A 24,191-nucleotide genomic window follows, 5' to 3' on the forward strand; every position below is an offset into this window, starting at 1 on the left:
CTTGTACAAATGACTCCCAAGAATTTTGTAGTCCTCCTAATGCTATTAGGGATAACTCTTGATTGTCAATCTCATAACCGATTGAAGATAATTGATCTCTTAATTCAATGATTCTCATGAAGAGGGCATTTATTGAATCTCCTTTATTCATGCTAATATTATTCATTTGTCTTTTAAAAGCAAGTTTTTTGCCAGTGTTATTTACTATAAATGCATTTTCAAGAGCTTTAAACATGCAATATGTTGTTACATGTTTTGCCACAATAGGTACTATATGGTCTCGAACAACATCCACTATTATTTTCATGGCTTTCTCATTATTTTCAATCCATAGAGTTTTCTCTGGATCATCTTTAGATTCTTCCTTTTCTTCTTTTACAAAAGATTCTAATTTGTTCTCTTTTAATAGCATCATTATTCAAAGTTATCAGCACTTGTAAGGTGGTGTTCGAATCTTAACATGTTAATCATTTTGAAGAATAGTAAGAGACTACAACTCAATGTGAAAATCTGATCTCTTAAACTTAATAAGATATTTCCTTAACTTGGCTCTGATACCATGTAAAGTTTCTATCAAATTTCAAAATAGTATTGACTGATGTATGATTTAATTTGCAGGTTCAAACTCTAATGGCAATGAATCTGATTTACTCCAGAATATATCTATAGTAATATAGATGAGATGTTCTTTAAATTGTGATGCTTATGTTCCTTGAGATGTGCTTGCATTAATAGATTTCGATGCCTGGCAAGAATGAGCAGATCGAGTATATATATTAAGGGTGTGAGAGTGAATGGCAATGTCTTTGAATGGAGACATGACCATTCACTATCACACATGTTCGATGTTTGACTATCATACCTGATATGAGATTTGTTAGACATAACAAAAGTCTAAACTTAAATCATCGACCATAATGAATTTGTTTCGATCACAGCCTAATAAAACTGATAATGCGGATCGATAATGATCTAAACAAATAAGGATCGAAATATATCTTGATGATTACTGAGATACAATCTCAAATGTAAACATATATACGAACATCGATTAGAAGCAATGATCATATGCATAATATCATTCAAATGGATTATATGTATGTATGTATATATATCAATATGTAAACATACTGGTATATATATATATATATATATATATATATATATATATCATTGATCACAGATATGTTTGATCGAAGCTACATACTTTAACACATAATAATTTGTTTTGCCTGTACACTGTTGTAACTGGTAAATTCATCATAACTTTGCTCGTACTGTCCTGCGAACTTGCACACGTCATCATCACTATCTCAAGCAGTTGTACCTAACTTCGCACATGTCCATAATATGCCTATGAAGCTCACCAATCAAAACTCTAATTGTTCTACCAGATAAACTGTATAACACTTAAACAATTTTCTAAGCGTTTTGTCTTTGAATCTAGAGCTGAATTCTTTGCAAGATGAATGGCACTTTGGCTATCTTTGAATAAATAATTATCTCTTTTTGGGTGTCCCAATTATTCCATGAAGAATTGAAGCCATATCATCTCCTTGGCTACCTCTATAGTAGCGACATACTCTGCCTCTATAGTGGATAACTGTCATAACTTCATCTTCATGCTTTGCTCGCTTCATTTGACTGATATGTTGCCATAAATGACAACATCAAAATGTCTGACCTAGCCAAGTTGTCAACAATCTCCCCTTTTGGCATTGATGGCGACATATGGGAAAATTGGCTAAGTCCCAAAACAAGACTTCTGAAAACTTCAAAATTTACCAAACTTGTGGCCTTTACAAAATGTCAAAACTTCAAAACTGTGGATCATCACATATACCATCTTTTCCTTATATCTCCTTATGTTCTTGTGACATAGTTGGATATGGTATAGCTGATTTTGTTGCTTAAGGCTCAGCAACCGTTATGTCTTTTGTCAAGGAGTTTGCTAGCAAAGGTCTTGCTGCTACAAGTGGGGATACAAACATAATTTCCTTCTTGTCCACTATTCTTCATTCCTACCACTATTTGTCTCATAGTTGATGCTTCTTTTGGAATCATTTGTGCTTCTTCCATGATCTTTTTCATGGTTCCCTGAACCTTTTTCTTAGCTGACTTCTCAAGCTGAGCTTGATAAGCCATCTGCATTATCTCCTCAAAGGTTCCAAATCTGTTGAACTCTTTATCTCTAGCTGATTTACGAATCACTTCTACATACGCTTTAACTTGTTCTTCAGAAACTTCATATCTAAGGGGCTCAACATATGTCATTTTGGGTTCTACTGGTTCTATGTAGGTAAAGTCAATATCAACCATAAAACATATATCATTTCTAAATTTGCTTACTATTGATGGTGGAACTCTATACCTCTGCTTCATCTCAGTTTGGAATGTTTCATAATTAGATCTACATTGCTCTCTATCTTATCAATAGGGTGTCTCCTGCATAAGTTAGTTATCTTTTCAATGGTACACTTATCACTACTTAGTAACTCGGTTATTGATATGAATGGAAATCTTTTCATCAGATGGAAAAACATATATGTTATCAATGGCTTAAATCTGAATTGACTATTTTTCACCTTCTTTATTCTTTTCAAATTCTCCACTAACTGCGCTCTAAGTATCTCACACATGTTTACTTTTACTTTCTCAATACACATCTTGTATGTTGCATGGAAAAAGCTTGCTGCCATATCATCTTCTCTTGAACTAGAACAAATCTTTGATACCACGATTCTACATATGAATCTTACATCATGTTGTTTGATCTTGCTTATCAAAATTCCTCTCCCATTGTACTCGGACAGTATTTTCCAACACAAGTTTCTTTACATTCTTCTCATTTATAGGTATTGAACCTTCGTTACACAAACTAGTCACTTCATGAATGAGGTTAGCTGATATATCTATCACATTTTCTCCTAACCAGAACTCTCCATCATGAATTCTACTCAATATGCTCTTTATCCAATCTTCATTGTCAAATTCATGGGAAAATGTAACAAACGGATTTTCATAACAAAATAAAGAAGAACTAATATCTAGTTTCACATAGAAATGAAAGAGTTTTCTTCAACCAACTTTCGAAACAAAAACATTCTTAAATCCTTTTCATGAGACATTAACTTATTTAACTACTAACGATTAATGGAGATAACCATTCAACTGAAATAACTAAAATAACAATTAAATGAAGTAATTAAAATACGATTAACTGAAGTAACTGAAATAACAATTAATTGAAGTCACTGAAATAACGATTAACTAAAGTAATTGAAATAACAATTTAAAATCTTCAGTTGCATATAGTAAAGAAAGTACATGATCAATTACAAAAGGAATATAAATGCATATCAGGAAAGGAAGGAAGAAAACATACATGAAGTAACTAGAGAATCCTTAACTAGTTGTGCAAGCCTCGACTTTTGATAAGAGGAGAAGCATTGACTTAGGCTTAACCTCCCAACCTCGGACCATATCCATCCCCACACAATCTTTTAAAAGGAAAGGCCCTCCATACCCCAGGATCGAGCTTGGGGTACTATTAGTCCAGTCACCTGAGCATTTCCGATATTTAGAATGTCTGCACAGTTATGGACGGACATGTCTGAATAACTAGCACCATGGACATCAAGTGATCTTATGAAGATAAACATGCCTTTTAACGAACTTGGCCAAAGTTTTTGGATGGGTTCTATTACCTGATCACCACCGCTCGACTTGACAACAAGAGAACAATAAGTATGAACATGCATGAGCTATTAAACAATTTCTCTTTTTAAAATAATATATTATTGTTATATCATTTCTGATTTTGTGTTCCATGTTATTGCAGATTCCTTTATCACCTTTTCACCTCTTCCTTGGCCATTCAACCGGGTGAGTCCCAATTGTTTAAATCTCAGAGTAAACCAACTCAATCTACTGATCCTTAGCTAGTGTATGATTAATTACATATTCAATATATCTCAGCTTTTATGGCTTGAGGAAACAATCCTAAGACTTGCAAAAGTACAATTCGATTCTGACTTACAGCAATAAAAGAAAGATGTTTGGACTCAACATGACAATTTGTCTTTACTCAATATGGAAAGATTAGTCTCTTTGATATTACAATGCAGACTTCTCATGGACGTACTTCCTTCTGCTATAATTTATAATGCAGAAATAAAAGAATGAAGTTGAATCACTCAGAGAAGCTGCGACCACTTAACCAGGTCTAACGTAATACAAAAACATAAGCCTTCGCTTGATATTTAATAGCTAGCTTCCTCACAAAAGCAATCATTACGCAATATCAGAATGTGTCCGATTTCTGCCTTCAACAAGGGTGTAGAACAAGTAGTAAAACTATGGAAAGAAATGCAGGAGTAAAATTGTGTGGAGGCAAAAATACATATCCGACTTCTCTCGACTTCCAAATATATGTAAAGGCATTCGATTTCTCTAGACTTCCAAGAAGCCGTAACTCTTAAAGAAATGTTTTGCCTTCTTGGACACCAATATAGTATGCCAAGTTTGCATTTCGGTTTCAAGTTAATAATTGAATAAATAAGTAAAAGAATTTGAAGGATATGAATCAAGGATAAATTATAATATATTTATCTACTTGCATGTAGATGTATTTATAGGAGTGGCATCGTATTATATGTTTTTATCCAAGGTTGTATCTTTTAGTATGTATATCTAAATACATGCTTTATTTGGAAGATTATTTTATCTTCTTGTACATGTATTTAAATGTACATATTACATAGAATCTTGTATAAAAACTATATTATGGTGTCACCTTTATTTCTATATCCATGTGCACGTACATAAATGTGTTATAATGAAATGATGAAAATTGTCAACCATAAGTCGTTAAAGGTATGTACTTTAATTAATTAAAAATCATTAATATTTTTAATGTTTATCTAATAGCTCATGCGTGTCCAAATTATTGTACCTTGCTATACAAGTCACTAGGTCCTTACCAAGATAGTTAGAAGTCATACCTGTTGACCAAATAAGTGAACTAAGATAGTACCTCATTCTGTTGATCCCATTTAGCAATGCTTCTCTCCTTCATCTTCTCTTGCAATCACCCGTGCAACATTTTCCATCATAATAACAAGTTCCATGATAAATCCACAATAATATTTAACGTAGATATTAGCAAGGAATTTAATTATTAACCATAAATCTAAAACCAAACAACTGCTAACTACTATCATCATCATATGACAAATAATGGATAACGACCATCATCATTAAATAGTTAAACAAATAATGTATACAACAGATATATTTAACTACCCTTTTCACATGATTATGAAAGAAAATCCATTTAATTCAACGGCTATAATAAATTTAAATTAGGTCAAAATTTGGGATGTAACAGAAAACAAGTACTTAATCAATTCATTCTGCTCCAGATGTTCATAACTACTCTTGAAACTCATGTCTTGATTGTATATAAGGTCAAATTCCTTAGATATGTTTTCTTCTCCCACAAATTTAGACTTGCTCTTAATGTAACTTCCAACATTTTCCAAATACGAAACTCTGTCTAGAATTATTGAAATCTTCTAGGGGTTTGATAGGGTTTATCTTCATCTTAGGTTTAGCCTCATCCTCAACATTATGAATTAAAGACCTATGGTTAGTTGGAGGCCATTACAACCACTTTTTTTAATAAGAATAGGATGAGTTGAGAGCAACTAATAGTCAAGTGCAAAAAAATTCGTAAAATACCTTAGCCTCATGAAAATATGGTTTACAAGTGAATTCACTTCAATGCTGCCTTGATAGCCTTTGATTCGCTCTTACTTCGCTCCTTAACTCTTAGCACATTCAAATGCTACTCAAAATCTTGATTTTGATCCTTAAATCCTCTTTCTGTTTACCTACTTCATTAATTGCACAAATACGTAATCTGCAAAAAGTCGTTTCTGATTACTAGGAGAGTTGTTTTCTTTTGTGTACCCACATACGAACTCCAAATTGTCTGCGCACTCAAACATAGCTTCTATACATCATATTCTACCTCATACTAACTGCACATACCTTAATTCTTCCTCTGACACTTCTTCTACCTTTCTAATGCTAACTCCTTTATAAAAGTGCTCAGTTCAAGTAGGATGAGTCAATCACTACAACTAACTTCAATTTGCCTTCAGGTGCTTCCTTTGATAGTTCTTCCAACACCACATGACAAATACTTCTTTAAATTCTTCCGCATGTTCTTTCATGTTATCTTTAGGGCCATCACTATTGCTATCATTCCTTCTAATATTCTTGTTCATGTTCCTTCTAACGTTTGAATTCCTCATGTTGTTCCTCATGTCAATTCTACAAAATCTTGCTATATGACCAAAGTTGTTACATAACTGGCATACTAGTGCATTGTTTCCAAATCTAGGTCCACGCTGGTTAACAGTTGCTCTGCAATCTCTGGCAATATGTCCAAAGTTGTTGCACTTATACCACACAATGTTGCTTCTCATTCCATTGTTTCCTTCATTAGATCTTCTTCTTGCAAGGTTAGTACCTCTAAACATTCTACTATTGCTATTACTATTATAAAATGTAGGCTTCTTACAATTAATTGCTCTATGACCAAAACCATGACAATTATAACAAATAAATCAATAGCATGTTTAAATGACTTACCTATACAATCCCTATTCATATGATCAATTTCATTGCATGCATAACATCTACCTTTGATTCATATCTCACTTATTTAGGTGATTCACTTTGCTCAGGTTGTTTAGGTTCATCAACTTGTTCAGGTTTATTAACTTGCTCAATTTTCTTAGGTATATTATCAAATTAATTTGTCTCAATCTTGTTCAGATCTGTTTTTTCTTGCATGGGCTGATGATTTTCAAAATCTGGGTCCTTTCTTGCTTCAGACTTCTTAGCCGACTTTTCTTCAATGAAATATCCAAGACCAATCTTATCATAAGGAGGTCTCTATATAAAGATTCATTCATCAAGCTTCTCATTGCTAGAATATAGTTTCTCAAGTTGTTGCTTAGATTGAGTTAACTCTCCTCTCACAATAGTGTTGTACTTCTCAAGTTTTGCATACTGCAATTTGGTAGACAAACTCATATGTCACTTTAGTAAGATTGGATCTCAAACCTGCATTTTCATACTACAAACCTGATTCAACTTTACTAGTATCATCCTTAAAGCTCAACTTTAGATCTGTAATCTTAAGTTCATGCTTCAAGATCTCACTTTCTTTCTTCAACGTTGAAACTTCATCATTGTCCTTGATCTGATCTTTAGGCCCTTTCTTGGACTTAAGATGATCTATCTTATCTCTCAACTTTCCAATGTAGTCTTTAGAATCTTCGTATCTTTCTTTTAAAGCATCTCTTTCTTCAGTAAGAATATCAATCTGCTCAAGAGCTTCTTCTAGGTTTTTCTGCAACTGTTCCATATCCATAGGGATCTTACTCAGGTTGTTAAGCCTTCTTAGAGTAATTGTGCTTAGAGGGGGTGAATCAATATTTCACAAACTTTTGCCCAAAATTGGATATCTTTAATAACTTTATAACTTGCATAAGAAAGTAAACTAACTATGTTGAACAGTAACCATAACCATGCAATAAAGTAACTCATAACACCATATTTTGTTAACTGGGGAAACCCTGGCCAAGGGAAAACCTCGGTAGGGATGGTACCCACAAAATGATCTGCTAATCAGAAGTATTTAGTTAAAGATATTGATCCTGTTACGAGTCTATTACATCCATATAGTGTACCGGTCCTTGTTAGAGAACTTGGGCCTTGTTAGAAGCCTCAACCTTGTTAGGAGTTGTTATATACAATTACAAATGTATGCAAGATGAGCCCATTGCCCAAACATGCAATGTGCAATAAAGTTCTTCAATTCAAAGAGATTGATACAAAAACCTCTGTACTGCTGCTGATATCTTCAATATCTGATATTGCCTTTGCTGCTCTTCGCAAAACTTTATCACAATTCACATTCCTCTAATCATACATCAGAATTCGCATTTCAAAACATTACATCGATGTCGCATAACTCACACATAACTTTGCATTTAGCAATCTTCTGTTATACCTTGCTAATTAACAAATATCTACCCAATTGGCCTTCATGCCTTTATACACTTATCAAAATACAAAATTTACTTTTGCCCACTTAGGTTTAACATCTTGGGTGCCATCCCTAATTAAAGATTTCGTAAATAAAATAATTCCTTAACCTAAAATATCCATTTCCTTACCATGCTTTGTTTTGCCTATACACTGTTGTAACTGGTAAATTCATCATAACTTTGTTCATACTATTTGTATTGTCTTGCAAACTTGCACACTTCATCATTACTGTCTCAGGTAGTCGTACCTAACTTCACACATGTCCATAATATGCCTATGAAGCTCACCAATCAAAACTCTAACTGTTCTACCAAATAAACTGTATAACACTTAGACAATTTTCTAAGTCTAACTACTATTACTTCATCTTCATGCTACATCCATATGGGAATAAAGATTTGGCCATCACATACATATGTGGGCCGACCATAGTAGGCATTGCTTGATGCTCACTAACCCTTTTGTCAAATTATTGGGCTCATAGCAATGGGGTTAGATAGATCCATGCCAAGATGATTCAACTACCCCTGTTGGATTGTAACTTTAGACCCTAACTTCTATCACCTCTAGTCCTCCCCCCATCTCTTTATAAGATCAAGGCAAATACAATTTCTATCAGTGCTTGTCTTCAAACCATATGCAACTTCTGACATTTTAAATAAATATACATGTGATGGCTTTAATAGGTAGAATTTTGTACATGAAAAGGTCCTAAAAGAGCTTTCTTACCACAAATGTATAACCAAGGTGTTACTAGTTTCAACAAGCCCATGGAGGTGGTGAAAGCCATAAGAGGTAGCCAAAAGTACCTAGGCAATAGTCAAATGCTAGGCTTAGATGGATCAATAGAACTGTGAAGTAGTAACACAAGGAAGCTCTTACGTAGAACCATAGTGATTACAAGAATGAGCATGCAAGAGGAGTTGCACAAAAAAAAAGGTGCCACATGTGCACAATAACTCATTTTTGCTTTATTGTTGAGACAACAAAGATACTAGAAAAACGGTTAAACTAGTTGTAGCAAAACAAATCATGTGCCCACTTAGGAAAAAGGACCTTCCATTGTAATTGACTAAAGCTTTATAATTAAGTGTTCCACTATTAGCCAAGGAACATTCAACCTAGAATATACTAAAATTAGTTTGAACAATTAGAAACATATGGATCTCTAATCACATTGTTGAACTTGATTTGCTCAAAAATGATGTAATAAAGGCCACTAGTTCACTGTAAGCAAGATCTATTAAATAGACTTGTGATCAAAATGCATTTGATGTTTCAAATAGTGGTAGAGGTAGAGAGATGCTTCATGCATTGAACACTACAACCATGGTTCAAAAACTTGAACTTGGGAAACCCAAAGTTGACTTGGGCTCAGTGGTTTAAAAAAGAATCCAAAAAATACTTTCACTCAAAGTCATAATTCCATGCAAAATATGGGCTAGAAAATGTATCAAATAAGTTTTTAAAACATTTGGGCGAATGTTTTTAACTTTTTTGTTGCCTTCGGAACAAAGAAGTATTCAATAACACATCATCGTGTAGATACAATAACTAATGAGTTACTTTTATGTGTTATAAATTTACAATGATTATCACTGAAAATCACGATCATGAAAAAATTTATAATTTCCATTTCCCCTTTTTACTGAAAAATTTGGGGGAAAACTTAATGAAGGCTGGCCTACACCTTGCAATGGATTGTGGTTACACCGTCCGTTGCTTGCCTCGCAATCATAATCTCATCTTCTATAAACATGGGGATGCGCTGATCCGATGTAGTACAAATTCTATATGGATCAATATTATCCAAGTCTACAAGATCCTAAACAGCTATGTCACTTTTATTGTATGAAGGCAAAGGTTAAAATGCAATAAAAACAATGTCATTAAGGCATCTAAGACAGATTATTGCACTTCTCCATATGAATGGATCAAACATTACTCTATATGGATCAATATTATCCAAGTCTACAAGATCCTAAACAGCTATGTCACTTTTATTGTATGAAGGCAAAGGTTAAAATGCAATAAAAACTATGTCATTAAGGCATCTAAGACAGATTATTGCACTTCTCCAATGATGCTCACATCTAGAAAGTGCTACAAAAGATAAAATATTTAAACCAATATTTGAAGAATTGGATATTTTCACCCCTAATCTTCCCACGAAGATTCTACAAATAAGCAATTATTTGCAAGATATGAGACAAAACTCCATTTTTTGCTACCTAGTTTTTGGCTGGATCACCCTTGGATAGCTAGTGGCAAGATAATGGGCCTCCTCTAGCCTTCTTGTAAGATTGCAAATTCTTAATAATCAATTTCGTCACCTCAAGAAATGTCATCCTCTGAACGCATAACAAGAGGACCTCCCTAATGTGTGGACCAAAAAGTCCACAGTTTCCATCACATCCACCTATATTTGGATTAATAGTTGTTGTTATAGTTGTGATTATCCTTGCACCATTTTTTATCCAATAATGCAAAGGTTGCTTGCATCTCTTCGCATGCCCCATCCATGGCATTAGGTAAGATTTGAGGCAATCAAGGCAACTAATGCCTCCAAAAAAACCCTTCCCACAAATAATGCAAATAATACTCCTCGGGACCATTCTATGTGGTCAATGTTTACAAGATACAAAAAAAAAAAATCTTAAAATCTCTGCTTGATCTAGTTGAGGTGAATGTGTTGCAAATGAGTGGGCAACAACTAAAGCCCATAATTTATGTCATATTCAACCCTATTTCAACTCACCTTCTAGATTTCCCTTCGGCAGTCAAAGAAAATTCTGATTTTTTACGATCAACAACCTTGCTATATCAGGTTTCTTGATCACAGCTGATGTCTTTCTTCATGGCATGGTTCACTTTTCAGCTCTCCTTTCCTTGGACAATTTTCTTCATGGCATGGTTCACTTTTCAGCTCTCCTTTCCTTGGACAATTTTCCTATGTTACCCTTGGCTCTTGCTTTAACCACCCTTGACTTCTAATGTCAGTCCATCATCTACTTTCTACTTCCTTATTGCTGTTGGAGGCTCTTTTAAAGAAGTTTTTCAATGAAATCTCACCCACACAGCCAATGTAGGATAAAACAATATTTACCTTGAAACCTATAGTGGCGATTTATTTAATTCCCACTTATTATTTTATTTTATTTCACTAAAAGGGAAAATCGACCAGCTTAGGGGTTCCATAATGCTTCAAATTTGTTTTGTTCCTATTTAAATAATCTTCATTGTTCATAAAGGGGAGAATCTATCCCTAGAGGATCTAATATAATCCCAATACTTAACATTTTTGTATGCATTAGTACAAGAGTAGATTCTTGATGAATAAGGGCTTTCTTGACTTTCAAACTCAATAATACTCTAAGTATGGAGTCCACTAGGAAATTAATGTGCATAGGGGCTCTTATCTTTTGTCCTTGTTCTTGGTATCCAAGAGAGGAAAAACAACCCTCATATGGACAAATTGTCCCAACGCTTAATCTTTTTAATGCAAATTACTCCTCATGAGTGGAAAAACAACCTTCATAGGTACTTCGGGAAATTTCAAAGTGGAAACAAAGTGCATTTTTGGAGTGAATATTCTATTTCCATCAAGACAAAGTGCATTTTCAGAGTGGAAATTCTATTTCCATTATAGGATAAAGTGCATTTTTGGAGTGGAAATTCTATTTCCATCAAGACTAAGTGCATCTTTAGAGTGGACATTCTATTCTATTTCCATCAAGACTAAGTGCATTTTTATAAGAAAAAAATGATTTTCATAAGGATTTTTTAAATTTAAATATGGAAAGTCAATTTTTATAGGGATTTTGAAGCCCCTATGTATAAAAATGTCTTTCTACTGTATTTTAAACTATTAGACAAGCCTAAATAGTAATGCACTTAAGAAGCTTATCTCAAAGCATTACAACTTGACCTAGTGTAACCTTAATCTTGACACTCCTATTTGCACTTGCAACCTAACAACTTGATTACTCAACCACTCAATCCTTTCGAGCTCTAAAATGTCACCTCAAATGTCAAAACCTAACAACTACGAGAAAAAAAAGATGCAAGGGGCAATGGTGTTTTATGTCACAACAAGGCATTGTGTGCTCCTAATGTTTTAATATGTCCCAAAGTGAACCTTTGGTATGTCATTTCTCATACCTCAGTCATCTTTAGAACCATTCTAGAAGCCTTCAACATGAATTTGGCATTCAATCTTGTTTTGATATAATTGTGCAACCTTCCTGTTGGATCATAAAATGGCCTTGCCAACTCAACCAGCTCTAAATGCAGAGCCAACAAGTCTTCACCTACTTCTCAACATTACCTTGGCAACATATAAAGATGGTCGATAAACCTGTCTGTTCTGATGTATGTAAATTTTGAAAATTGGATATACCAACTCCTATGATAATTACACTCTAAACCTCCTTGAAAATTATTTTTGCCTTACTTCCTTCAATTGTTCTTGCTAACTTTATGAAGAAAGTCATTGTTGACTCTCTAATGGCGATTTAGAGAATCTTTAACTTTAGCTAGGTATAGTGTTGGTAAACCAACCTTTTATCCCAAGACATTGCCTAACACTCCTATTTTATTCAATTCTTGTAAGTTTGCCCTAAAAGTCATTGTTTACTCTCAGTAGGTGATTTAGGGAATCTCTAAACTTTAGCTAGGGGTAGTATTGGTAAACCAACTGTTGTCCTAAGGCATTGCCTAATAATCCTTTGTTCAATCGTTGTAGTTTATGCAATTACGAATAAAGACATAAAGCATTATCTTGATCTTGCAAAAGCCACAATCTAAGTATGGATGGTATCACTAGTTGCACAATACCAATGAACCGTAGCGTCATTATTCTTTACACTTGTGATGTATAAAGAGTATGATGGAGCCTAAAATTTAATCTCCATTATTGATCATGATAACTGAAACATGAGGTTTGGAAGTTATAGAAACAGTCCCTTTAGAAAGTTGTACTTCATTATTTGTTTCAAATCAATGCTGTCTTTAAGAAAGACATGTCAATACAGTCACAGGTTGGAAATGATGGATGAGGAATTACAAACTTTAGCTGAGTGATCTATAGTATTGACTTATGGGTCTTCTTATCCAGGTAATACTTAAAATTTATTCAAAACAAGATGCATACGATCAAGGAATCTGCACATCTAATTAACAGGAAAGCATCAAACATTTACTATTAAAGAAGAGCATGCATTTAACTAACATTCTGATGGATGATGAGTTTAGTAAAAACTATGAGTGTTGGGGCCATTGATCTCTTCATAAAAGTGATGACAGACTTGCAGATAAGAACATCTCAGAGGATTTTGTACATATCAGAACGCAGTCCATTCTGATTAAAGGAACTGGAGTTAAATGATTCACTCAAAATGGCAGATAGGAGGCAACTCAAATATGAGATTTGGCTCAAATTAGAGAAGAAATACAGTGACGTTCCTCTACACAGGAATATTGCTAGAGATGGAATCAGATTTCTACGATGGGTTTTGCATTAGAGAAGTTTGGACAATACAAAGCTCATATGAAGCTTCCCTTCAATACAAATGATGAAAGAATATGGAAGAATTGAGTCTATAATACGCCTGAGATTGCCACCGTACACTTGAATTCTCTTAGTGCTCATTCAAGTATTTTGGAACACTCCTCTGATAATGAAGAATATATAATCTGTGTGGGTGGAGGTCTGCAGATAATCCTGTTTGATAAAAATAGTTTTGTTACAATCATTAGTGAGTTCATATACCCATCTGAGATTGGAAGCCACGGGTATAAGGAAATATGTTATCGCTAAAAACTGTGCCCAGCCTGGTTTCTCATTTTTGACGGAAACCATCTATTAATGCATCATGGTAGCTACAGGTCAGAGATAAATTGAATTTGAAAACTTATTAGAAGAAATACAGTGATGTTCCTCTACACAGGAATATTGCCAGAGATGGAATCAGATTTCTACAATGGGTTTTGCATTAGAGAAGTTTGGACAATACAAAGCTCATATGAAGCTTCCCTTCAATACAAATGATGAAAGAACATGGAAGAATTGAGTCTATAATACGCCTGAGATTGCCACCGTACACTTGAATTCTCTTAGTGCTCATTCAAGTATTTTGGAACACTCCTCTGATAATGAAGAATATATAATCTGTGTGGGTGGAGGTCTGCAGATAATCCTGTTTGATGAAAATAGTTTTGTTACAATCATTAGTGAGTTCATATACCCATCTGAGATTGGAAGCTGCAGATATAAGGAAATATGTTATCGCTAAAAACTATGCCCAGCCTGGTTTCTCATTTTTGACGGAAACCATCTATTAATGCATCATGGTAGCTACAGGTCAGAGATAAATTGAATTTGAAAACTTATCAAATATGGACGTCACGAGAATATGGTATGGCACGAATTGATAGATTAAAGGCTCAAATGATTAGCAATGACCATCCACGTCATATTTTTGTGCCTTCAAGAATCGAAAGAGACCTATACAGAACAACCAGACACGATGCTTGGAGCAAATAGAGAAATATCATTAGCATGTACAGAAGGAGCCACACGAGGGGACAAAGCGGAATTTTTCGAGGTTTCAACATCATCAAGAGTCTTGAAACTTCGAAGGGCCTCATAAAAGATATAAATATTGGCAGCAACCATATTAGTAAAATGAATAAGAGCTTCATATTATTGATTAAGGTCATTTGACTCTTCAAAGAGCTGCGGTTATAATGATGGAGATTATCGCATATTAAAGATACGACTTAATCATAAAACTATGATAATTAGGGTGAAAGGGCATGTTGTTTAAAGTTAGGACTTTTCATTTGCATATAAATATAAGATGCAAAAGGAGGAAACAAGACATATTCGAAAAACATTCATATTCTCAACAAGAAGTATTTAATATCTACTTGTATGGAGGAATAAGGGCTATAATATGACTTTGTAATATAAATTCAATTATTTTATTTTTATAATAAAATAAAATGTCTTTTGTTTATTTTTCTAAATAGCATGGAGATTTGAACCGCAGATGAATCGTTGTTTGTAATTATTTTTTGGAGTTTTGTATACAATTTAAATGCTGGGTAAGTGGACCATGGTCATTTAGCATTTTAAATTCGATCATCACAGATATTGTGAAATATTAAATTATTTCCATATCTGTGTCTAGTTTGTCTCCCTACCAAAGGAGTTAAAATTCAATCTAGACTAATTTGAGATTGCATATATATTTGATCTGTCACATCTTGATTATTTAATTGTTGGCAGTATAAGTGAGTAGAACATTATAAAGTTGTATGTGAAAATCTTCATTAAAGTTGACTCTATTGCCCAGATGAGCAGAGGCACTGGTCTTTCTATTATTGAAGTCACAAAATATATATACTTCCTACAAGCATCAAATTCATCATTAACAAATCTTATACAAAACATTCAATTATTTCAAGTACTCAGCCTTCAGTTTCAGTTTCATCGAGTTCAAGGACCTTGCCAGCCGAAGAACTCCAAAGCTTAAATTCACTTTAGAAAAGCTCTGAACCAAGTGATCAAGTTCGAAGAGAATGTCTACTGCCTAGGTGTAGTGGAGCCTGAAATGCAGAGGAATCAAGATGATTCTTGTTCGTTGGCCACAACTGATTGCAGAATCCTATCAAAGAAGTGGCAAGCTCTTGGATTTCCAATCTATGGTTTTAGGAACCAACATAGTACATACAAAATTAGATGCCTCATCATTTGCAATTCAATAGCTCTAGTCAATAGACTGATGATGTTGCTTATGTTCTAATCGAAGTCATGCCTCTACAAAATTTTAATATTTTTGAAACCGCCTTAGGCTTCTTGTCCTCAATTATCCAAGTAGTGTGCATTGTTATCCAACTCTTCTCCCAGGTATGTGTATAGGTTAATGTTGACTTAGGCATTTCTCGCAGACTCGTTATTGGGCAAATAGGGATATTGATGTTCATGTAATGCCCTATGTAGTTAGGTTTGTATTTACCCAACTCCTTTCAACAACCCTTCTATCTTATCATAAAAACAAATGCATCCCAATACAAACTCAAGAGCATCCACTGCTGTTGGAAATCCCACTACCAACTATAAACCATTTGCCACAATATTCTATACATGATCTCTTGTGCTCTGTGAAGCAACCTTGGCCCTAAACTTCTCTATATCAAATTAACCTCTTTGTGTATCTATGATGGTCTCATATCTAGCCCATATTTCACGATACAAGAGTGGTTGTAAGAACTCTTTCATTTCCTTAGTACCTCTGCTTATGATTACTAGTTGCGTTGAAAAAAACTCACGCCTCAAAGAAATGTGTCTTGAATGCTTGCCTTAATCTCCCTCATAATTCAACAAGATCGTCAATCTTACCAACTCTACTACTCAACTTCAAATTTACTTGATCACAATCAGTTCACCAAAGTGCTCTATCATTCTTCAAAATCACTTTTGCATTGAAAATGCATGATAAATAATCTCTTATAAAAAATCCCAAAATGCAAAAGTAATTCACATTCACTTCAAAAGAAAGGGTGGGTGAGCATGGAGGGCGAGTAATGATAATTTCAACTGGAAATTGTCTATGTTTTCAAAAAAGAAATGAGATTCAATAAGTCTAATATCCTTTCTAAGTTATGTTAGTTTGTGTTTATTTTAAATCTAAGGGTAATTAACTTAGAAGACTCTAAACAAGGAGCAAAGATATGTTAGGATATTTTGCTATTACCACCAAAATGAGGGAAGACGAGATGTCCTCATTTTGCTAAATGGGGCATGTTATGAAGACTACACAACAAGTACAACTGAGCACAACTTAATGTCCATGATATGCATATTCCTTAAGTTGAAGATTCTAAAATGAAGTACAATTTTAAGACTTACAAGTCAAAGAAAGTAGTCAATTCTACAACATGAATACAGTTTATTAATTCTAGTCATAGAACTAAAGTACACATCTATGGAAAACCTAACTTACTTATAGCAATGGTAATAGTAAGATGTTTACAAGCATACATGCATAACAAAAACTCAAATCAAACTTGATTAAAGAGTATAAGGAAATCGTATCTTACTTAAGAGGTTCTATCCATAGTTGGAAAACTCGCCAAAGCCAAAAACTCACCAAGGTCTGAAAAATAAATTCGAGGAAACTTGGCCAATTTTCAGCAAAAACTCGGCAACTTTAAAAATTGCTTAAATTTAATTAGAGATGCATTTTTTTGCAAAATTCAATGAGAAGATACATCGAGTGGGTCAATAAATGAGAACACAAAACAAACAAGCTTAGTCTAGATATGTTTAAACTTTAAACACAAAGTGGATACAAAATCACATTCTCCTGAGTACAACTCATATGGCTGGAAGAAAATAGTAAATAATTTATAAAAGACTAAAAGTAAATACATCATTCCAATTACATCTTCCTCTTCTCAATTCTAATAAAAACTAAGGGAGAGGTAGAACTAGAGGGTCTAATCTTAGAAGTTTGCACTGGCCATGATTGCCTTCTTGCTTGGTATGTCGAACTCAATTTGTGGCTTGTCCTCAATCCTAGATATAGCTCTGCCTCTAGCTTGTCCTGGCACTAGTAGTGACTACTCATTCAACTCAATGTCATCCAGCATGAAACCAAATCCATGCCTTCCTCCATAGACTACCTCTTCAAATCATTAATGGCATCCTCTTCAAAAACTCCGCTCCAAATCCGCTGCGAATGTGCTTCAAACCCGCCTTGAGACCGCTTCAAATTGATCGAAATCAGTTTGTAAGTGTTTGGAAGACATTTTCCCTCTCAACAAAATACAAGAGAAGAAATGAGAAAAAAACTGATTTGGGCCATGTTTTGCCTTTAAATGCTGTTATAAAACTACGACAGAGTTTTTAACAAAAAAAAAAGCAAGTACTCAACAAGTTGTTGCCAAGAATTCTGCAAGCTTTGGCGCCAGTAGAAGTCATAAAAACTTGGCAGCTTCTGCAACTAAGAGACGTACTCTGCCAGTAGTCCATCTATGGTTCTATCAACTCTAATTTGTATCTTTGAGGTAAGTCTATGACTATTATGTCATTATATGCAAAATTAAGGTGTATGAAGACTACACAAGAAGAACAATTTAACAAAGTTTAATGCCCGTCATATTCATCTTCCTTTAGTTGAAGATTCTGCAATAAACTAGAATTGTTAAGACTTAAGAGCCAAACAAAGTAATCAATTCAATAACATGAATAAAATTTGTTAATAATATTAATAGAACCAGAGTATGGATCTATGGAAAACTTTACTAAGGGCATAGCAGCTATGGCAATAGTTAGATGTTTACAAGCATACATACAGGACAAAGTGATCAAATTTGGTCAAAAAGTACAATGGTTGTACCTTGTTTAAGAGACCAATCAACTAAAACTTTGTACCTTTGAGGTAACTATATGACTATTATGCCATCCTAAGCAGCAAAATCAACTATTCATTTCTATAGAAACCCTTTACGAACAATTCTGTTATCATACACCACAATAAATTTGTGGGCGCTCTACACAAAAGACAATTTATAATAAACACAAAGATAAAAGAGAATCCTCAAGATCACAGAAAGAAAACAAGAGAAACATACAACTGCATTAGTTGTGACCACTTCTCCTCCATTAGCTGCTTTGTGTAATTCCTGAAGAGCAACCTGAGCTGCTGCATGCTCAGCAATTTTGCGGTTCCGAAAACAATCAGGAGATTCGTATCTGACTCCATTTACAATGACAGATGCCTTAAAGTTAGGAGCATGGGGTTGCCCATCTTTTACAATCTCGTATACAGGTGCAGAAATGCATGCCTTCTGAGCATACTCCTGTAACTGGCTTTTGAAAAGCAGGCTTGCCATATCTGAAAAGATTGCATACTATAAATATGTGCTACATAATGCTAAATAAACAATGAAAATGCATTTATGTCATTCTAATGATCCTCTCAATATAAGGTAATCAATTAAAACACATGTAGGAGATTCGATGACTTACTAAAAGTTTTTCAATTATTGCAAAATGCCTTCACTTCATACTTATATTGCAAAACACTGTATCAAGTAACTCATTTCAAAAGATGGATTTTTTTTAAGAAAAAAAATTGAGACTAGAACAGACAATTATGCATATATTATTATATCTAGCAAAACCAAAATCACATATCTAGAAACAACAACCATTCCTGTTCTGAGATGGGTCCGCCAACAAAATAATTTAGAGTACTAATTATGTAACCACATGCATAGACAACAATATAGTCATGAGATAAACTTATTTAATATTGTAGTATGTATGTGCACATGTGAGGGAGGGAGGGAGGGAGAGAGAGAGAGAGCAAGATGGAGACAGAGAGAGAGAGAGAGAGAGAGTGCACAGTGGTGGAATCAACGGTTTTGAGAACTGTACATTTAGATATCATGTCTGTGTATACTTACAGGCAAATCCCTCTAACTACGAGTCACATGTGGGTGGATGGTGGGTTTGGGGTGTTATCGGCATGCGAGTATGTGTGGCTGTGTATGAATGTGTATGCAGTGTGCACACTTTCACGTGTGCAAGTGCAATTGCCCTTGTGTGCACAAACGCCTGTATGCTGAATCTGAAGGTCCATTTACCATCTCTGTCATTGTCCATAAGAAACACTAAAATCATTTAATAACCTATTAATAAATTAAAATTAAAATTCTTTTGTAAGATAGTACCACATTATTGGCTCGAGTACAACATTATTAGCTCTCTTGCTATGTAGACACAGATTTTTCAGGCAGCCAGAAAAAATTCAAACATATTTCATGAGCTAAACATGTGAAGGGAACACTCATGAACAAACCAAAATTGTACCTATTGAAATATATGAAAGTCTGGAATTGTGTTCTTTGATTGTTTGAAACGGTCTTTTGTCATCTTTCTAATGATATTTGCTTGTTTAATATATTTCTTGTTTTAAATTGTACAATACAGGGTAATCAAAGTCTGGTACGACCTAAAAATACCAAAATAGGGTCTCTCATCCATCTAATTTTTGGTATTTTGCATCTACCTGCTTCTATCACCTTCTATTTTTCATTTTGATATTAATTTTTGCTTCATAATGTTAGTTGACGCTTTGATGGTGTCAGTTTAAAGTTAAATATGGCTTAAGCAAGGCCCATATTAGATTCAGAACAAAAAAATTGGGCAAAATGAAAAGAAAAGAATAAAGCAAGTGGCCCTACTTGTTATAACTATAAGTGTTAAAAAATTTGCCCAGAAACAAAGAAAACAACAATAAAAAAGAACAAAATTAGGTACAAACGACACAAGACACTTATTCTGGGAAAGCACTCCAATCTAGAACAGAAAAACCCAGCCACACCAGAACAATATTTCTTTTATTGATAATAAAAGATCGAATGTACAATGCTTTTCACTTAATACAATATATATAAAGAATAGAGAGACTCTTCATTGCACAACTGAAGGTCTCATCAATTTCCAAATATACAACTCTTCATATTTCCATAAGCATACCTTTTCGCATGACCATGATACATGTCTCTTTATATAATATTATTTCAAATATTATTACAAATGTCTTCTTCAGCTGAAAATGACCATAACAGTCATATTTCTATTTCATAAAATCAGAGATAAAGATCTCTATCACATCTACAATCTTCAACAATAAGCACATAAAAAAATGTGCATGGTTTAACAAATCTAATTGATTAATAAAATTTTAAATGTGTTGTATATTTTGCACATTTTGCAACAGTGATAGACTGCACAATCTACAACACTATGATGCAGGAAAAACAAGGTGCACAAGCAATCTCGCACAACCAAATAGAGTTATTTTATTAAACTCTTTCTTGTTTTATGGTTTTCGTTTTTGGTCTTGCAGGCGCAGGGTTTCATGTTATATTTCCTGACCTTTGAGGAGTTATTGGTGGCATTTAACTTTGTTTAATTTATATTATTTTAAATTTTAAACTCCTCTTTGGGAGAAGGAAAAACCCGATGCCTAAGGCAAGGATATGGGGATTTAATGCATCTAAGGCCATTCTGAAACCAAGACCATAAGCCTATTTAAGCACTGACAGTCCAGGCACCTGAAATGGGAGAGAGTTGAAGGAGAAATGATTGGCAATTCGAAGAGAGTGATTAGAAGAATTTTTCCTAGCAATTGGTAGAGATCTGACTGGGAAATTTACCACACCGGAAAGGAGGAAAAATTACAGAAAGTTTGCTGGTTATCAAGGACAAAATGTAACGCCTATTTGGGAGATAAGGGATATATCATATAGGCTGAAAGTGATGAAAACAGAGGAAAAAAAAAAAAAAAAGGAGTTGAATGTGACAGCATGTACCTGGGTGCCAAAAGATTAGAGGTAAATTCTATGTTCCTGTAGCTGGCCACTGGGTATTTTGGTCCGAACTCCAGAGAGCATCATGTTGGAGGAATTTAAATACTTCTACAAAGTGGCATATTATTATTTCCTGTAGCTTGTTCTGGTTGTAGTAAATGTGATTAAAAATATTCAGTGCAAGTAATTTCAGCAAGTTTACTTTCATATTTAAATCCTTTGTCATGAATTGCTATTCTTGCTCAACTTTATGCATTAGCATTTCAAAAGGTTAGAAAAATTCATTCCACTGCTGCAACAATTGACAATCCAAATACACTTTCAATTCTTTGAATTGCATCACAGTAGGAGAATCTAGAAAGCCCTTTATTAAGTCCCCCATGAGGGGGCTCCTGGGTTCACAATATTTAAAACCCTTATTGGTAGTTTTTCGGTACATGGTTCTATGCCAAATGTAATGTAATACTAAATACTCCCAAATGAATTAAAGTTGGGCATATGTTGAAGATCCTATTGAATTATGAACAATTACTTAAGTGTGGTTTTTCAAGGGCTTTCTTCCCAAAAGGGCTTCCCAATGTAAAATAACTTGTTATAATGCAAGCAAGTCATCATTTATTTCTGCGGCATTCAAAATATTTACTCATATTGCTTCACCTGCATGGATTTATTAATATTTCTTGGTTGCCACATCAGCATTGGGTACAACTACAGATAAGGTGTGACAATACAAAGGATTTTTTTTGGAACACGTTGTACCTACATCCATAGAAAAGAATTTTAAAATCAAAATTTTAAATAAATTTGAAGCTTAAAAACAGGAATTACGTTCAGAATATCACATATGATCCATATGGCCAAAACTATAATTAATGTTCTGAAATTTGATTTGTCAAACTTTAATGTCGCAATAGATATTCATTGTTCAATGTTCAAATCATTGATCAACTTGTCGCCGACTTCTCGGCAATAAGATATATTCTCGCAAGATGTTTGGCATGATGATAATCCACATCAAAACTCACAGGAAACTTGAGAAATATCGCTAAGAAGTTAAGAAAATACTGGCAATAACTTACCATCTTGTCGCGTAATGAGAAAACTTATCCCCGGCACCAATTGAATAGACTGTGACGGCCCAGAAAAAGGCCATATTCATCTTTTTTTTCATTGGAAGAGTGAATTTGGAAAGGGTAGAAAGATCATCATATGCAGCCTTCTAGATTGATTTGTTGTGGATTTGGAGAGGATTCAAAGAGATTTTTCAAGCAAATTCAGATTTATAGAGTAAATTTCCAAGATTCTCTCTTTTGTTTTAACACCATTTTGTCTTGTATTAAATGCATCCAAGTTTATACAAACTCTATCATACCATTTCCAATCTATTCTAACTCCCTTTAGATGGTAAAGAATAAGATCTAAAACCAATTTTTGGCAAATTTTGCAAATTTTTCATAGTTTTCTCAAAAAAATAATCTTTTTCTTACAAATTTCATAACCGTACACTTTTTTTTGTTTTTTCTTTCATGTTTCAGCTATGTTTAAACTTATCTAAAGTTTTAAACTAAATTAGTTTGTTTCTAAATTTGTACACTCATTTGTAAGTAACATGTGTAGGTTGAATCTTCATCAAAATGGCAAACAGAGATGCCTCTACAACTGGGTTTGTCAATGCCCCAGTAGATGCATGTTCATCAGGATATGTAGGAACGCACCCTAAAGGGGCTAGAGACAAGGCATGGCCATATTTTTTTTAAGGACTTGACTATAATATTGTGATATGCATAAAATGTGAAAAAGTAATTAGTGGAGGCATATCTTGAAATACCATCTTGGAGGGATAATAAGACACGAGGGTTTCTGAATTCTTTACAAATGAAAAAAAAAAGAGATAAATGCCTCTCTCTACCAAAAAAAAGAAAAAGTTGCAAAGGCAAAGGGCAAAATTGGCCATGGGGGCAGCCATTTCTGAATCACAAGGTAAATCATGACTCGCAATATCTCCTTTTTAAGAATCATTTATTATTTTACAATCACTATCATTAGTTTAGAATCTAGATTTTGTTAAAACAATGATCATTTCATAATGAAGTAATGTGGGTAGAGACTAGGTATCCTAGCCAATCTTGATGAAGAAGAAGAAGCACTTGAGGGCATCATGCGCTCTTAGCATGGCCCACAAGCCCACAAATCCGCAAATCTACCATCCCCTCGGCTATCACTTCTGTTGGTTCTAGTAGATCGCCGCCCCATACATCTTCTATAGATAGCTTTGTTGTGCACAGAAACACTCCTGGATACAACTATCACTAGAGGGTGCTGGTGGAACAACGATGTGCATCAGCAAAATGTGCCAATTTTTATTTTTTTTTACAAAATCTCATTCAATGTTGTAGCTAGTCTCTATTGGTTGAAATTTGAGATAGGAATTACTCTAGCAAGAAAGAGCTACAAGGCACCTACTCCTAAAAGCTTGTGTGGAAGATAGTTCAGTTGTTTTAATTTTAAAAGGGTTTACAATTTACTTTATTTTGTCAATATAAGTTTTTTTTAAACAAAATTGTGTACTTAATCTTAATTTTATTTCGTGATTGTAGGTTGCTCAAAGATGTTGTTTCTAGGGCTAGAGATGTGGTAGAAGCCCAAAGATTACAATGGAAATAATTTGGCTGCAC

At 34.1% G+C, this 24,191-nt stretch overlaps 1 protein-coding gene across 2 annotated transcripts in view; it reads right to left on the reverse strand.

The window, feature by feature from the left end:
* LOC149538102 (uncharacterized) overlaps positions 1–24,191 on the reverse strand; it is a 72,397-nt gene that overhangs the window by 20,464 nt on the left and 27,742 nt on the right. The window contains exons 3-4 of one of the 2 annotated variants that reach the window (XM_089799468.1): positions 19,166–19,221; positions 18,769–19,031 (exon numbers count right to left, since the gene is read on the reverse strand). In XM_089799468.1, coding sequence (XP_089655594.1) covers positions 18,769–19,029 — 261 coding nt within the window. In that variant the 5' untranslated portion in view covers positions 19,030–19,031; positions 19,166–19,221. The remainder of the gene's footprint in view (positions 1–18,768; positions 19,032–19,165; positions 19,222–24,191) is intronic. The other variant, XM_089799467.1, reaches the window with a different exon arrangement.

Source organism: Cupressus sempervirens, chromosome 9, assembly GCF_028749045.1.
Source record: "Cupressus sempervirens isolate cs-2001-9-10 chromosome 9, ASM2874904v1, whole genome shotgun sequence".
Classification (NCBI taxonomy): domain Eukaryota; kingdom Viridiplantae; phylum Streptophyta; class Pinopsida; order Cupressales; family Cupressaceae; genus Cupressus; species Cupressus sempervirens.